This window comes from Penicillium longicatenatum (genome assembly GCF_028827895.1).
Source record: "Penicillium longicatenatum strain IBT 33135 chromosome Unknown contig_2_segment0_segment0, whole genome shotgun sequence".
Taxonomy (NCBI): domain Eukaryota; kingdom Fungi; phylum Ascomycota; class Eurotiomycetes; order Eurotiales; family Aspergillaceae; genus Penicillium; species Penicillium longicatenatum.
In genome coordinates, this window is record NW_026643120.1 from 7,207,745 (window position 1) to 7,223,541 (window position 15,797).

The window sequence follows — 15,797 nt, forward strand, 5'->3', positions numbered from 1 at the left end:
CACGCTATGCAAAAATATTGGAAGTATGGGAGTCGAGAGGGGGCTGAAAGTACGAGACAGATAAACGAGCAACAGATGAGCGATGAAGGTAGCAAATGATGACCAACAAACAGCCGGGGCAACTTCTATAGTCGGCTCTCGAGCAAGTTGACATGTTGCTGACCAGGCCAGTGAGCATCCGGCCAGATCTTTCCAAGGGCTTCCCAAATATGCCTACACACGTTAGAGTTGACGACTAAATTAGACAGGGTGAGGTAGCTTACTGGACATAGATAATCTCCAGGCCATCGTGGACTTCTTGAGGAACGTCCTTGACATCCTTACGGTTAGCTTGGGGAAGCAGCACAGTCTTAACACCAGCGCGGAGAGCACCAATGAGCTTCTCCTTGATTCCGCCAACAGGCATCACGCGGCCCCGTAGCGAGATCTCGCCGGTCATGGCGATCTGCGGAGGGACAGCCTTGTTGCTGAAGAGGGAGATGAGTGCCACGGTGTGAGCAAGACCAGCCGAGGGTCCATCCTTGGGAATAGCCCCCGACGGGCAGTGGACGTGCAGGCTACGGCTCTTCATGACATCCTCATTAGGGTCATGCGTGAGGCCTAACTCAAATGAGTGGGCCTTCACCCATGTGAGAGCTACCTCAACGGACTCCTTCAGAACATCACCAAGTTTGCCGGTCAGTTGTACACGACCATTACCAGGCATGTCCGCCACTTCGATAAATAGGATGCTTCCCTGGCCACCCGTCGAATATGCCACAAGACCTGTGACCACACCGGGGCGACCGTGCTTCTCAGCAATTTCTTCCTCGAAGCGCTCGACTCCAAGGATATCCTCCAGATCTTCCACACTGACAACCGGGTTATATTCATCCAGACGCTCAGAGTCACCAGCATCGGCATACTGGACGGCTTTGTGGCGACAGATAGAGCCAAGCTCACGCTCCAGGTTCCGAACACCAGACTCACGAGTGTACGAGGTAATAGTCTTATCAATTACCTCGTCAGATAGCTGGACCTGTCCATCAGAAAGACCATTGGATCGGATCTGCTTCGGAATCAGATGGCGCTTGGCGATGTGCCTCTTCTCAACGGTCGTGTATCCAGACAGTGAGATCGTCTCCATGCGGTCCAGCAGAGGTGCCGGGATGGTATCCAAAGAGTTGGCAGTCGCAATGAAGAGAATCTTGCTAAGGTCAATGGGGATGTTAATATAATGATCTGTGAAGGTGTGGTTCTGCTCCGGGTCCAAGACTTCCAGCATGGCCGCAGATGGATCTCCCTGGAAGTTTGCACCGCCAACTTTGTCGATCTCGTCGAGAAGGAAAACTGGGTTGGCCACGCCGACCTTCTTCAGGCCATTAACGACCAGACCGGGCATAGCCGCAACGTAGGTGCGTCGGTGGCCACGGATTTCAGCCTCATCTCGCACACCACCGAGAGAAATCCGGTGGAACTTGCGACCAAGGGAAGCAGCCACTGACCGGGCCAGACTCGTTTTACCAGTTCCGGGAGGTCCTACGAGGAGCAAGATCGGGGATTTATCAGTCATGCGCTTCGACTTGAGACTCTCAAGCCGGGCTTCGATAGCCACGCGGTCGCTTTCCGACAACAATGGAATGTCCTTCTCAAGGTCTCCAGATGAAGCAGCATCGAGATCCTTGGTCATACTGACAATTTCCCGTTCCATCTCCTGGTTGGTCGATTGCTTCAATCGAAGCACAGCCAGATATTCCAATAGTCTCTTCTTGATCCGCTCTAATCCGTAGTGATCTTCATCCAGTTGTTTACGGGCTAGCTTTAGGGTCTCCGCGCCGAGCTGGTCCTGGGTCACCTTCGTCCACGGGATCTCCGACAGATTCTCCAGGTAGGTTCGGCAAACACCATATTCCGCGTTTGCAGGATTCATCTTGCGCAAACGTTTAAGCTCCTTGTCAGCAATCTTCTGGGCCTCGGGGCTGAGCTTTGCATCCTTAAGCTTCTGTTGTAGCTCGTCAACCTCGTTTGGCTCCTTCTCTTCTTGATCGTTGCCACCGCGTGCACCGGCCGGCCCTGGTGGCGTGAGGCCTGACAGACCCGCCATAGCACGACGTGCCAACACTTCCCGCTCACGAGGGTCCATCTGGCCAATGTCGATACCAGAATTGGAGGGGAAAGAGGATGTAGTAATGGATGTGACTTTCACACTACTTTTGATGTGCTGTGCCTGGCGAGTCAAGATCTCGACGACTCTCTGGAGCCGAACCTTCACATCGAAAGATGCCAGGATTCGTAGCTTCTCCTCAAAGCTAGCATCGGATACGTCGGCCATGAAATCCGCAAGCTTCCCTGCCTGACCTAACTCGGTCTTCGCAATATAGAGTTCGAACTTCCGAGCCACAAGTGGTGACAAACGGGTGGAGGCGGCCGACAGTAGGGAGGATAAGCGCAATAAGGTGAGAAGCTCACGGGAGAGCTGTCTTAACTGCTGGAACAATTCGGCGGCTTCCGAGTCGCCGTGGATTGAGGTGGCTGGCAAGGGATCTGGTCAGCCGGGACTGTCTTCCCGTAGTGTTAGATAACAAACTTACTACTCTCATCGTGAAGGGCAACCTCCGCTTCGAAGTATGGCCGGTCACGCAAGAATTTCTTCACAGTGAATCTCTGTGTTCCCTGGACAAGCAGGAACGGCTCTGAGTACGCACGACGCTGAACGCCAATGACCTTGGCCACGGTACCGTGGGAGAAGATATCCTCCTTCCGTGCCTGTCCTGCATCGATTGCTTCGTATTCCTCCTTTTGTACCTCATCCGAATCATCACCCTCGATGAGCTGCAGCCCATCGCGGCTCAGAAATGGCGAGTTGAAGGGAATGCATCCGAAAGTGATCTGACTATCACGCTTTGAGGGCTTGTCCACCAGGGATGAGAGCAGATTAGTCAAGTCGGGGCGGTTTGATACCGGGATGCGCAGCTGCACACCGGGCAGCAGAACGGTGCCTTTGGCCAGTGGCACGAGTGGAAGCTTGATGGTTCTACCGCTGGAACCCATGCTGAATTGCCGCGGAGAATCAGGTGTTTGGCAAGGGAAGACCGCAGGATAGCAGGAAAATCGAGATTAGAAGATCAGGTACAAGAAGTGGTCGGAGAGTCAATGCGTTCGATGATGTGAGAGAGTTGTAGGGGGACAAAAAGAGGAGAAGTGGAGGCCGGGGTTACCGAGGTCCGTCATAGGTAGATAAGAGAACCGGGGGAAAGTCATCAATACCCCGGTCGCACAGACCAGCATCACGCCACGGGTCACATGATAATCTACTCTTCTAGTGATCTACGTTGATTAGATGCAATAGATGCATCAAGTCACTACTAGTCAGGGAGTAGTTCTCTATAAAAAAAGATTACCAGCATTGTGAGCCTAGGAGAGAAGATTTGGATGAGCTGGCAAGCTTTTTACCTCACTTCAGCTCCGCAACTAATTGGTCCACACTCTTCATCTCACGAGCGTTGTTCTCACCCACATCGAGCGCGACCAGAACTCGGCTCACACAATTATACCCAGCAATTCCAGTGGTAAGCTCCACGATCTCCCGGTCATTGTATCCAACGGTCTTTAGCTGCGCGAAAACTTCATCTTGCACCTTGACAGTCACAGTCATTTGGTCGGTATAGCGCAAAACCGCCTTTTGCTGCGGTGTGAGCGGGCTGCCCTCGAGTTGAGATAGGTCACCCTCAATAGTCGAGGGGAGGATGCGGCAGGCATGCAGCTCCTCGGGTTTAATACCGCCCTTGAGCGCCAGCGGCGCATGGGCGTTCCATTCGTAGATAGCGTCGGTCAAGACGGCGACACGGCACACGGCGAATTCGAGGGTTCCTTGGTCGACGACGGTGCGGGTACGGATCGCACCGATGAAGCTATTCCAGCCATCGGCGACAGGCGGGCTGTGCAGCAGGGATAGATCGAGGGGAATCAGTGGGCGAGGGTTGCGACGCTCAGCGATGCGGGCGTAGATGTCGGCTGTATCGGCCGGGGCATCGCTTGGTGGGGTGTTGGGGGCGTAGGGAAGCCGCATTGTGCGTTTAGTGTAGCCGAGGGATGGAAATCTTGCAAGGGTGATTCTGCGTGGGAATGATAGGTACATGGACTTTTGTTTTCAGATGGATGTCTATGGCACTATCAACCGACATCGGGAATTCCAGTGTCGTCACTGAGCAATTACCGAGTGTGTATCCCGCGTAAGCGGATAAGCTCTTTCCCTACCGTGGAGCATCACCGCCTGTAAATCCGGGGTAATTTATTCTTTATCCCGTAGGACACATACAAAAGAGATGTTATTGCGAGGAAATATTATAGATTGCCACATTAGGAAAAGAAAAAGGCCATGCCGCCAACCGAGGTCATTAATACACCCAACCACCACCAACGGTCAGGACTCAAGAGCTCTTCTTTGATGATCATGTTGAACCCCTGATGTATTCCAGATCCGGTCAAGTCTCGCTTTTTGTGAGAGGTTGGACTTGGATTCAATGTGTTGGTGGGCAGCATTCTCGGGGGTCGATAGACCAGGTACATGGGGTGCATGATCTTCCCATCGGCCTGTGTGAGATCAAGTCGCCCGACGCCATGGTATCGATCAATCGAAGTCGCAAATCCCTGCAGGTGTCAGACAAGGTACCTCAGAACCTATCTCATCGGCCTACCTTAAAGTGTTCGCTATTGTTGTAGCGAGTATACTGACCGGTGTCATGTTTGCACGGTTCGGAGAGTAATTGACGACCATCAATGGCAATCGGGGTCAAAGTCAGACTTCCATCAACGTGGACGACATAGGAACCGTGTTGCCACTGCATAATTCCAGCAGGACAGGATGGGTCGGTCGCTATGAACGATCAGTATACACCTCTAGTATCACATGGTTTCCGGTCTTACGATTGGCTATCGCGCGATAGAAAGCCTCTTCATAGTATCCATCCGCGTCGAATGAGTAGGAGATGCCGGTGAGGTTCGGTTCAAGGAACTTGTCGTTGAGCGGATCGTAAAATCCCTGTCTCCAGTCAGTACTTATGCTGAGTCTCGAATGCCTCAAGAAGAAGCCATACTGGACCCGTCAACACCTCGCGGGACTTGGTAGTCCAAGTACCAACCAAATCATCCACGCTGGCGGCTGCGACCGATACAAAAAGACCCCAGATCCAAATCATGATGGCTTGACAAAAGCAAAAAGGTGTTCAAATCAGAATTACAGGCCATTGATCCCTTCATTCTAGGGGTGACAAACACTCAGCATACCGCGATCCACTCTTATCCTTTATCGGGGAATGGGAAACCTCCTTACCTTTTCGTTCCCGCACCCTTGAACGCCATGGCCTTTCAAACCGCAAAGCGCGACCTGCGTAAGCGGATGCGTGAGACGCTCCAAAAGATGCCTGCCTCACTCATCAATCAACAATGTTAGCACTGCGTTGAAGCGTGATTACCCCAACCCCACACTAACAATCCCAGCCGGTGTCGCGACCAGTAAATTCTTGTCGCTGCCCGAGTACCAGAATGCGAAAAGTATCGCCGTTTACTTGTCAATGCCGACCGGAGAACTTTCCACTAGTAGAATTGTTCAGGATGCATTTGCGCGTGGGAAAAACGTGTATATCCCGTACATTCATACCGTGGAAAAAACCTCCGTCATGGACATGCTCGCCCTCGAATCAATGACGGAATATGAGTCACTGCTGCCAGACAAATGGGGAATCCCCTCTTTGCAGCCTGTGCAAGTGCCGGGTCGTCATAATGGTCTGGCAGAGAATGGATTGGATCTCATTGTGATGCCAGGCATGGCATTTGACCGGGGGTTTCGGCGATTGGGTCATGGGAAAGGATATTATGACCACTTTCTCACTCGTTATTCCCAATTAAGCAAGCAAATGCCCTTCCTTGGTAACAATCCCACCCCGAGAACTGTTTTTCCTTTTTTCTTCCTTTTTTCAAATTACTGAATTTTTACTAGTCGCCTTGTCGCTCCAGGAGCAGATGGTTGAAGAAATCCCGGTGATGGCGCATGACTGGCGGGTTGACGCACTCGTGATGGGTGATGGGGAGTATCTAAATCGCCAAATTGAAATAGAACAAGACTGAACCCAATCATGACTCTGAAGGTCATGTATTATATTATTCTCCAGACTCGAGTTCCATGGTTGAAAAGATCTTTCCCTATAACGTAACAGACGCTGATATGTACATATAAAAATGACTCGTTACGTCCGGAGGACTAGCACCACATCCTTGGGAGGTGAATTTTTGGAAATCTATTTAATGTTGAACAGAGGCCCTGCCAAGATGATCTAACTCCAGGTCTTTTCTTTTGCCCTTCCAAACATTTATTACATATGTTTCATGCAGAGGATTGAGACTCGTGCAGACCATCGCGCCAAGACCGCGTTTCCCAACTCTGTCCCGAGAAACATTCCATTCGTCGCCAACCAACCTTCAGGGCTCCAGCTCTTTTCAAGCTCATTAATGCTACAGTTATACTGCTCAGCACTTCACTGGGTACTGGAAACAATGCAGAAGTACTAGTGTCTGACGCCTTCATCGTGCGAAAATCAATATTGAACATTGCCATATCAATCGAATCATCTCAGCCGAAGACGCACGACAACCTTGGCATGGGAGAGAGATGGGCGTAAATGACAGGAAAATCAATCTGTGGATTATCCTTGGTTCAGGCTGTACATTAAACGTACACCGTGATATCCACCTTCATGATTTCAGCTCTTTTCGGACATGCTCTCGGTCTTGCAGGTAGCAGATCCGCAATGAACGGCTATAGGGATATCAAGAAGTTTTTTTTCTATAACCACCGCTGGCTGTAGTTACCATAGTTGACATGCCAGCGAGTTCTTCGACCCTTGTCAGGACTTAGCGGATCGGAGTCTTAAGTGCCCGAAGCGAAATAGTTTTGATCGTGAGACAGGTGTGCGGCGGCTATCTCCAGCATGCTAATTCCGGATTGTTCGGAGGGTCGGGTCGATCTACAAAGCACACAAGACAGCTTTGGTTTTCACTTTGTTTTCTGTATATCTCGTGGGCAAGTCTCCTGTATTTGTACCTAGCAAGATGCCTGATTAGAGTCTCACACCTTTTGACATATATACAAGCATACGCTAAATGTTGAGGATTCTTGTTTTGTTTCATTTATGTACAGTTATCGCCTTGTGGATGAAGACGCTGGTGCATTCCATCATTGATTCATGCGAGCAGCTCTGAACTTGCTCATTCGCTTTGGTGATTCCTCAGCCTCGATAAGAACCATCTCAGGCTCTTCATTGTTCACAAAGCCACCTCTCTGTTGAATCATATGGTTCCGCATCTTATAAAACTCAGTGGCGATTTCACGGCGGTGGATTTCTTCGTCCAGGTCGTCGAGTTCGGGGGCGGGAGCAGTTCCTGGGGCAATTTCTCGCTCAACCAGTGTGTCTGCCAACGTTTTCCCTTGCGGAGGCTGAGGGGCAGAAAAACTTCCAGGAGCGTCTTGGATCGGAGTAGAGAATGGCTTGGGTGTTTGGGGCGTGGCAGGGAATAGAGCTGGTAGACTTGTTGATGGAACAGCATTGACCTGCTTTCCAATGGAATGGGAGTCTGCGAGCTGCGCGCCACTTGTGGGGACGGGCTTAGGAGTAGTCCCAGCGGCTGGGGCGCCTGAGCGGGCGCTCTTGAAACGAGAGGCTTTCTTAGGAGTGGTTGCAGCTAGAACTGGTGGCGGGGTATCCTTCACACAGTCTGTACGTTCCACAATAGCATCTGATAGTACAACCACATCAGACTTAGGTGGGAGAGTTCTCTTCTCAGTAGTTTGGATCTGCTCGATACGAGGAGCCTGAGGTGCAGGAGCGATATCGAGGTCATCGGCGAACGCAACTCGCTTCTTCGGTTTCTTTGCCTTTGAGGGGCTCTTCGCGACATCATCAGGCTGAATAGCTTCTGCCGCTGCTGCCGCTTCGACTTCTTCTCGTACCTCGCTCGGGAAGGTTTGCGAATCCTTGCCCATATTCCACATACCACGAGCATTCAGCTTTTCCTCTAGCTCTCGCATCTGTTTGTGATATTCTTCACTCAATTCGGTCCGTGATCGACCGAACTCATCCTCCTCCTCACCGTCCTCATCTGTAGCCCACGCGTAGTCTTCGTCGAAGGACACGTCGCTTCCATCTTCATCCAGCTCCAACTCGGCGACAATCGCGCCCACTTCGTCAATGCCATATTGAAACATTTCCCGGCGTAACTGGGCATCTTCCAGCGACTCATCAATATCAGTAACGGGAGGTTGTTTGCGATCCCCGTCTGTCAAATTAGATACCGGCTCCGATAGATCTGTTTCCTTCAACTGAGGGGAATCGTTGGCTTCCGGACCGGGGGTGAACCTATTCGAATATTCATTTGGCCGAGACTCGGTAGCGCTCGTGTTGGCGTTTCCCTCCCGCTTCAAAGGTGTACTAGAGGCACCCCCACTGGGATTCTCGTCACTCCCAGCCTTATCTGGAATATTATCCACGCCGACCTTCTTCAAGACCTCCAACAGCTGGGGAGCCTGATCTCCGGGCGTGTTTACTGAGCCAGAGATGACCCCTCCATCCTCATCCAGCTCCTCCATAATTTCTCTCATTGGAAAGTCTGTGCCATCCATATCCGGCGCGCTTTCGCTCACATCCAACGCAGTCAACTCGTCCTCCGCAGCACATAGCCTCTTCTCCATGGTCGTAATATTCTGCTTCACATAGTCGATGCGCCGTCCAAGAAGGCTGATTATTTGTTGGCTCGATCGTGCGGCGCCTCGCGTCCCAAAAATGGTTTCCATTTCCTTCTCTGTCACTAAGGCACCCCCGAAGTCGCGTCCCACGGCGACTAAATCGTCAGTAGTAGCGTCATCGGGGAGGAGTTTGATTTCGTCGCGGAGTCCGTCATATTCTGCTTCCCAGGTGCGCCAGTGATAGAGGGATTTTTGGAGTTGAAAGACGTTTTCTTTAAGCGCGAGACGGCGCTGCTCGAGAGCGTCGAGGTTATGGCTAGGGAGACTCATAATAAGAAGGGCTTGAAAAACAATCAAATATTATCTTCCGCGAAGTAACGGCGAACAATTATTGAGGATCAGATTTGATCCGGAGAAATCGGATTAACTGGATCCAGATAGATTTGCAGCCAATCGGAGTAACTGCGAGTGTGGGTCTCTATGTCTACTGTACATACGTAGCACATGTTCATAGCGTTTTTTTTTTTCTTACGTTCAGCATCCAGTATCTATTTTTCACAAAATACATGTCAAGAAACCATAAAATAGATTATATCCATAAATACATTAATGCAAAGAAGTGCCAGCATCTCCACACTTTCAATTCTACTCAGCATCCAAGGGGCAGTAAGGTGGCTGATCATTAACCTGGATACCACCACGTTTTTTCTCAAGCGAGTCATGGAAAGGAAGCTTCCAGCCACCCTCCGACTCAGGCGCAGAGAGCCAAAGTCTCATCAAGTGACGCGCACGGATAGGACGACCGCTCTCATCCACAGCACCAGGAGCGTGGTCCTCGTAGGCAGTACGCGCATGGAAGACATGAGAGTTGCTAACAAACTGGATATCACCGGGAGAAAGCACCATGTGAAGCGCCAGCTCGGCACAAGTTTCCTCCCAAATCTTCAGGGCGTACTTCTGCTTATCAGACAGAGGGGGGATCTTGGCATCTGGACCAGAATTATACCGTGACAACGAGGTAAGGTTGTTCGGGTCGAATTTGGCATAAACGCGAGGGCTGGCGCCTGCACGCTCGTTCTCCAGGTACAAGATAGATCCCCGGATCCACTGCTCCTCACCTTCAGAGACCTCGCCCTTGCGGTCAAAGTACCAATTAGGGGTGGCCATGGCTTCGATCACGTCAGGATGTCTTTCTTGAAGAACATTAAATACATGGTGTGTCGACGCAATATCGGATTCGCCACCGATCTTAGATTTGGCGATGCACAAAAGACCGACGATGTCAGATCCATCCGTGTGGAAGTATTGGCTGATGAAGATGTCAGCTCTGTTTTGAAAGATAATATTCGAGGGTGACCTACCGAGCGTTGGTGCGGTAGATACGGACTCTTTCGGTCTTTGTCGGGTCTTCACCAAGGTCCTTGACATGGCCAAGGACATGACCACGACCATTTTGGCTAGTGAAATATCCGAGATAGGTTCCAAGACCCATGTATGCCGTGGCACACTTCTGGAGGTTCCATTCATTGACAGGGATACCTCTGAATAGCCAAAAACCAGTTCCATCAATCAGAACCCTCCGGAGCTCCTCCATACGCTTTGAAAGCTTGGGGAGGGGAAAGTTGCTCTAGGAATCGAATCAGATACAGCCAGTATGGGTCGATTGAGGTAAACCAAAATACAAACTGACCTTAGAAATGCCCTCAAGGGGTGTCTTGTCACGAATAAATTTATCCGATGCATCGCTGATCTCTTGGATCTCTTCCTTTGTGAAGCGATGTGTCCACTTCTCTGGGGCTTGCGAGAAGTTCTCAGCCTGCCATACTGTAGATCCCTGAATCCGCTTCGGGAAGTCCGAGTAAGGGCGGACCTGAGAGTAGATAGGGGGATGTTGACCTGAAGTCTTGAACCCATCTGGGAATTTGGTCAGGTCCACTGCCTTGGTGGAGACTGTTGCAGGTATAGTCTCTGTAAGGGTCGCCATGATGATGAGGAGGGGAGAACAATAGAATAAATCAAGCTGAAGAGGTTTCCCTTGAGCGTGTGAGCTTGCCAGGTGTCCGAGAGGTGAGCAGCTCAAGGCAAGGCCACAATGTGTAATCCGAGAGATCGCGTGGTTTTATACTTCACTGTAGACAGATCGGTGACATGGCCAAAGAACTCCGCATCGGCTTGTCGAATCGACCAACCGCGGCCCATCGGATAATTCAATATTATGAATAGGTACAGAGCAATAATTTCAACATTGATCTGGGGAAATGCGGAGATGTCGGCTCGTCGGCTAAATTAGGTGACATGCGTGATATTGACGCAATCACACCAAATTGCGTGATTACCAACAGGACTTGCTATATTGCGCCATGTCAAATAGCTTGATAGTTTGTGAAGATCATAAAGACTCAAAGTCAGGCTTACTGAGGAAATCTCAACACGACCTCGACGAGCTATCAGCACCACGTGACTGCATGGCGAGCTGTTTGATCCGATCAGCATGGAGTCCACCGGGGCTCACCCTAACGCCGAAGTGTAAAATGCCCGGGTGAAGACATGACATGATCTTACTCTTGAGTGGAATCCTGAGATGTATAATGGAGTAACAAAATCAGAGAAATGCTAGAGGCGTTCGTATCATCCCGAAAACCTCCATGACATGATGCTTGCTTTGGTGCCTCGGACAATTCCGATACCGAGTATGGTGTAATGGTTAGAATACAGCATCTAGAGTTCGCGAGTTCGTTCAATTATCATTTAGTCGAAACGCTTGAATTTTCAAGTCGCAAATTTACCGAATTCTCGGCCCGGTCTTCTTCGACATTGATGCGGTTACCAGAAGTTGATCAGATTGCTCGTGGCGCACTGCCCCTAATTATGCAGATGTAAGGAGAGACAATCAATTTGAAATTCTCCAACTAGTCGGAGTACATTTCCATAAAGAGCACAGCTATGCAGTAAAGTACACCACCATAAATCCAATCCAGCTCCCGAGCACCCCGAGCGCAGAGTAGCTGCTCATGAACATCAAAGGCAAGAACTGCAGTCGCTCAAACCCAAATATGAGCTGGTGCAAAAGAGAGCAGTACACTATAAGCGGGATCGCGATACTCAGATACAACAAGGAGAGACGGTCAAATACAAAGATTCGTGGACGTTCAGGCACCGGAGCGACACGATCAAAAACAAAGAGGAACAAGATCAGCCAGAAAACGGTGTATACGGTCTTAAGCGGGAACTCGGCTGATGTAAACAGCAGCGGAAAAAGAGACACATGGCCCGCCACTGCCAGGGGTCGGAACGCGCTAAAGTAACGGCGGTCCTTGAGGGCGATTAGACTGAAAGGAATGATGACTAGCAGAATGGCCTTCTCGTGGACATGCCAGCCGAAAAGGAAGGAGGCGTATCCACAAAGGGTGATGGCGCCGACAAAGGTATCCCAATCAGGCTGGCGCCAAAGCTTTACTAGAGGGACCTAGATATTTATTAGGAGGAGGCGATCAGCATTGGGGGAGGGCAATACGTACAAGCTGGAAGAGAAAGGTGAGCACAAAGGTTTGCTGCGAGGTGATATCGGGAAGAATGGCGAAGGATGAATCTCCTACGAGACCCCGAGTAACGCTATTAAGCGCTTCTTGGTGTACGGTAAACCCCAGACGCGGAGACACTGTAGAATAAGTTAGCCTGATCTAAGGATAAAGGTTCGTTCATATGTATTCTAAAACCCACATGGAATCAGAGCTCGGTCAGTAAACGAGTACAAAGCCCACACATTAGGCGCCCAGTACGCATGACATAGACCTCGTGAGAATGGAAAAAGTCGATCCTTCAACTGGAGTATCTGACCCCATTGCACAAACGGCCCGAATGCAATTGCAAAAATCCCAATTACGCAAACTCCAAGCTTGATAATGTTAAACAAGCGGGGTCGAAGGTAGTTCTTAGGGTCGAGACAGTAGACGCGGAGCAGGTAGACGAAATAGGCAAGGGAGAGGTATAGATAGATATGCTTAAAGCATAGCAGAGCGGCGAATACTATCCCGCTTAGAAGCTTTGATTGCCGACGAGCCAGGACAATGGACAGGATCAAGATCCCGTACATGAATCCATTGTATTGGAAATGGATGTGGTCGATAATGAATAAGCCAGGCGAGAGAAGTATGGAGAGACTGGCGATATGGGCAGCGGACTTGTTGGCTAAGGGAGTAGACTTGATGAATCTATTCCGCCAATCATTAGCATCTGTGACATTAATGTCAAAAAACAGGACTCACTGGCTTAGTGCATAGACTAGGACAAGCTCGGTCAGAATGACCGTCAGTCTCTGGAAATATATTGTCTCCCAAGAGTCATAGCCCAGGTTCTTCACCACCAGCATTGCCGGATCAACATATGCAGCCGCCTGGGACATCAGCCACTCGAAGGCCGCGAAGAAGGGGGGATAGTCGAGGGTCCATTCTGAGGTTTTCTGGTGTCGCATTAGATTAGAAGACGTGTAGTATACATTGCATTTGAACAAACCTCATAGTACCACTCATTCACTGGCAGCGAATTGGTGATGGCGAGCCAATTGCGATGGACCTCGAAGTCGGTAGATTTGCTGCGGGTGCGGGACACGATTAGAATATTGAAAACAGCTCACGATTGGGACAGCGAACTTACTATGCGGGAAAAAGGAGCACTTTGAGGGCACCCGCAACGATAGCGCACTGCGCCAATGAAGGGTATAACTCAGTCATTGGAGGATGAGCGCATGATATGGCTTGGGGGAGATGACAAATTGGAGTAGCTAATCCAAGGCGGTAAACTAACCTCCAAACACCGTCATTCTTATCGTTATCGACTCATATTCATGATTTGAGCTTCTGGACGCCATGCGACATCGCCCGGGATGCCCTCTTACTTTTATCATCTCAGTCTGGAAATCTTCGGTCCCCAAACATCATTTGCAACTTCATCATTAGCCCTGGACACCGCCATCGAAGCTCTTGAACCATTTCAGAACCGGCCCCGCCTCTCTAGCCCAAGTCACTCTGCAGCGAGCAATCTGCGCGGTATCGAGAAACACGATAAGACCCCGCGGATCATCTCTCACGGACCTCGATCCAGCTGGCCTGATAGCGCTTCAACCCATCAGACATCAAGTCCAAACAACTCCGCCGCTGATCACACCGACATTACGCAGCACATATTATCCCCCGACACAGATCTTCGCACTGGCCCGATCTCAATAGAGTGCATTGACATGGTCGCGCCCGAATCGATGCGAGCGCATAGGCGGCCTCCGTCGGAAGAGGCTAACCTCGTCACAGCAGGTATCGGGACTGAAATTCTCGGCGGCCTGCGCACCAAAGCCCGATATATACCCCTTGATCAGAAGGCCGGAGACAGCATCTACGGAGTCGTCCATTTATACCGAGATTCACAGGAAACGCATTATCTTGCGAGTAATAATGATGATTACCCAACCTACTTGAAGGGCTCTTCGGCGACTGCAAGGCAACCTGGGCAGCAGCAGTCTTCGGCTATCGAGCCGAGCATTAACCATAGTCACGGGAGGAGCAAGAGATCAGCCGATATGAAGGCCTTTCCGTTCCCTGCGACGGCTGCCTCTTCATCGGTCCAGAGCCCGAATGTGGCGGATGAGTGCAGGACGCTGTGTATATTGGCTGTGCCTTCTTATCTTTCACCCTCCGATTTCTTGGGCTTTGTAGGTGAGAAGATGCTGGACGATGTGAGTCATTTTAGAATGATCAGAACACCGCGTGCGAACCGGTACATGGTTTTGATGAAATTTCGAGACGGGAGGACAGCCATTAAGTGGCAAAAAGAGTGGAATGGGAAAGTTTTCAACAGCATGGAGCCTGAAACATGCCATGTCGTCTTTGTCAAGTCAGTTGAGATCCAAGTCGTGGATTCTCAACCGCAGTCGAGTTTCCCTCCTACCGAGCCTGGCCCTCTCTCGCCTTCTGGACAAGCCACTCTCTCCACCAAACCTCTAGCTCCACCGACACCGGCATTGATTGAACTGCCTACTTGTCCAGTTTGCCTCGAACGAATGGACGAAACGACAGGTCTTTTGACTATCATTTGCCAGCATGTCTTTCATTGCACATGCCTTCAAAAATGGAAAGGCAGCGGGTGCCCCGTGTGCAGGTACACACAAGATGGCTTCTACAAGGGAATGGATGGCAGCGAATCTGATGAAGACCCGGCGAAGTGCTCCGTGTGCCACTCTGAGGAGAATCTCTGGGCATGCCTGATCTGTGGGAAGATTGGATGTGGACGTTATGACGGTGCCCACGCATTCGAACATTGGAAAGAAACAGCCCATGAATTTGCCATAGATCTGAACTCTCAGCGAGTATGGCATTATCTCGGTGACGCTTACGTGCACCGTATCATTCAAAGCAAAACAGATGGAAAGCTTGTGGAATTGCCCGCTGCAGATGACAGTGCTCTCGATCCACCTGACTGGGCCGATGCCGTCCCCCGCGAGAAACTCGAGAACATGAGTCTGGAATACACTCACCTCCTGACCAGCCAACTCGAAAGTCAACGTGCCTACTTTGAGGAAATCGTTGAGCGTGCTGCTGATAAAGCCTCTCAAGCTACTGCGGCAGCCGTAGCAGCAGAACAAGCGGCCAACGCAGCCATCAAACGCCTCGAAGATCTACAATCTAAGTATGACACTCTCCATGATGAAACCATTCCAAGCCTTGAAAAAGACCGCACTCGCCTCGAGAAACGATCGGCAAATTTCGAGTCTTTGGCTCGGCGCCTGGAGAAAGATTATCGGGAAGAAAAATCCATGAATCAGTCTCTTATGGAGCGGGTCGACATTTTCACGAAAGAGAATGGGTCTTTGAAAGCTGAGAAATTGGATTTGGAGGAACAAAATCGCGATTTGACCTTCTTTATTAGTGGTTCACAGCGATTGCAAGGCCAGAGTGAGGACATCACACAAGGGACTGTTAGTGTCCCGGAGCCGGAGACTAAGAAGAAGAAGAACAAGGGAAAGGGGAAGAAGTAGTTGGAGACCAGGAGCACGCAGGTGTGCTGTGTACGAGTAGATACGCGTTGACCATGA

At 50.4% G+C, this 15,797-nt stretch overlaps 8 protein-coding genes across 8 annotated transcripts; 2 read left to right on the forward strand and 6 right to left on the reverse strand.

The window, feature by feature from the left end:
- Nucleotides 1–125: 125 nt before the first annotated feature.
- N7484_005244 (putative LON domain serine protease) lies at nucleotides 126–3,030 on the reverse strand (the record flags this gene model as incomplete). The annotated part of the gene is made up of 3 exons (XM_057115664.1): nucleotides 126–213; nucleotides 264–2,511; nucleotides 2,571–3,030. 3 exons carry the CDS (start codon nucleotides 3,028–3,030, stop codon nucleotides 126–128), a joined length of 2,796 nt encoding a protein of 931 aa, XP_056975804.1.
- A 403-nt stretch (nucleotides 3,031–3,433) lies between these two features.
- Nucleotides 3,434–4,048, reverse strand: N7484_005245 (carboxymuconolactone decarboxylase family protein; the record flags this gene model as incomplete). Its single annotated transcript, XM_057115665.1, has 1 exon — nucleotides 3,434–4,048. One exon carries the CDS (start codon nucleotides 4,046–4,048, stop codon nucleotides 3,434–3,436), a length of 615 nt encoding a protein of 204 aa, XP_056975805.1.
- Nucleotides 4,049–4,338: 290 nt separating this feature from the next.
- Nucleotides 4,339–5,177, reverse strand: N7484_005246 (uncharacterized protein; the record flags this gene model as incomplete). Its single annotated transcript, XM_057115666.1, has 4 exons — nucleotides 4,339–4,629; nucleotides 4,677–4,855; nucleotides 4,906–5,020; nucleotides 5,076–5,177. The coding sequence occupies 4 exons, from the start codon at nucleotides 5,175–5,177 to the stop codon at nucleotides 4,339–4,341; spliced, it is 687 nt and encodes a 228-aa protein (XP_056975806.1).
- A 161-nt stretch (nucleotides 5,178–5,338) lies between these two features.
- Nucleotides 5,339–6,105, forward strand: N7484_005247 (5-formyltetrahydrofolate cyclo-ligase; the record flags this gene model as incomplete). Its single annotated transcript, XM_057115667.1, has 3 exons — nucleotides 5,339–5,426; nucleotides 5,479–5,907; nucleotides 5,978–6,105. 3 exons carry the CDS (start codon nucleotides 5,339–5,341, stop codon nucleotides 6,103–6,105), a joined length of 645 nt encoding a protein of 214 aa, XP_056975807.1.
- A 1,105-nt stretch (nucleotides 6,106–7,210) lies between these two features.
- On the reverse strand, nucleotides 7,211–9,046 carry N7484_005248 (prefoldin-like protein; the record flags this gene model as incomplete). Its single annotated transcript, XM_057115668.1, has 1 exon — nucleotides 7,211–9,046. The coding sequence occupies one exon, from the start codon at nucleotides 9,044–9,046 to the stop codon at nucleotides 7,211–7,213; it is 1,836 nt and encodes a 611-aa protein (XP_056975808.1).
- A 315-nt stretch (nucleotides 9,047–9,361) lies between these two features.
- N7484_005249 (TauD/TfdA family dioxygenase) lies at nucleotides 9,362–10,700 on the reverse strand (the record flags this gene model as incomplete). Its single annotated transcript, XM_057115669.1, has 3 exons — nucleotides 9,362–10,025; nucleotides 10,078–10,343; nucleotides 10,407–10,700. 3 exons carry the CDS (start codon nucleotides 10,698–10,700, stop codon nucleotides 9,362–9,364), a joined length of 1,224 nt encoding a protein of 407 aa, XP_056975809.1.
- A 957-nt stretch (nucleotides 10,701–11,657) lies between these two features.
- On the reverse strand, nucleotides 11,658–13,451 carry N7484_005250 (dolichyl-P-Glc:Glc1Man(9)GlcNAc(2)-PP-dolichol alpha-1,3-glucosyltransferase ALG8; the record flags this gene model as incomplete). The annotated part of the gene is made up of 6 exons (XM_057115670.1): nucleotides 13,370–13,451; nucleotides 13,229–13,307; nucleotides 12,982–13,175; nucleotides 12,437–12,927; nucleotides 12,235–12,374; nucleotides 11,658–12,182 (listed from the first exon to the last, which is right to left on the reverse strand). Exons 1-6 carry the CDS (start codon nucleotides 13,444–13,446, stop codon nucleotides 11,658–11,660), a joined length of 1,506 nt encoding a protein of 501 aa, XP_056975810.1. The 5' UTR covers nucleotides 13,447–13,451.
- A 147-nt stretch (nucleotides 13,452–13,598) lies between these two features.
- N7484_005251 (putative RING and UBP finger domain protein) lies at nucleotides 13,599–15,740 on the forward strand (the record flags this gene model as incomplete). The annotated part of the gene is made up of 1 exon (XM_057115671.1): nucleotides 13,599–15,740. The coding sequence occupies one exon, from the start codon at nucleotides 13,599–13,601 to the stop codon at nucleotides 15,738–15,740; it is 2,142 nt and encodes a 713-aa protein (XP_056975811.1).
- Between the last annotated feature and the right edge of the window lie 57 nt (nucleotides 15,741–15,797).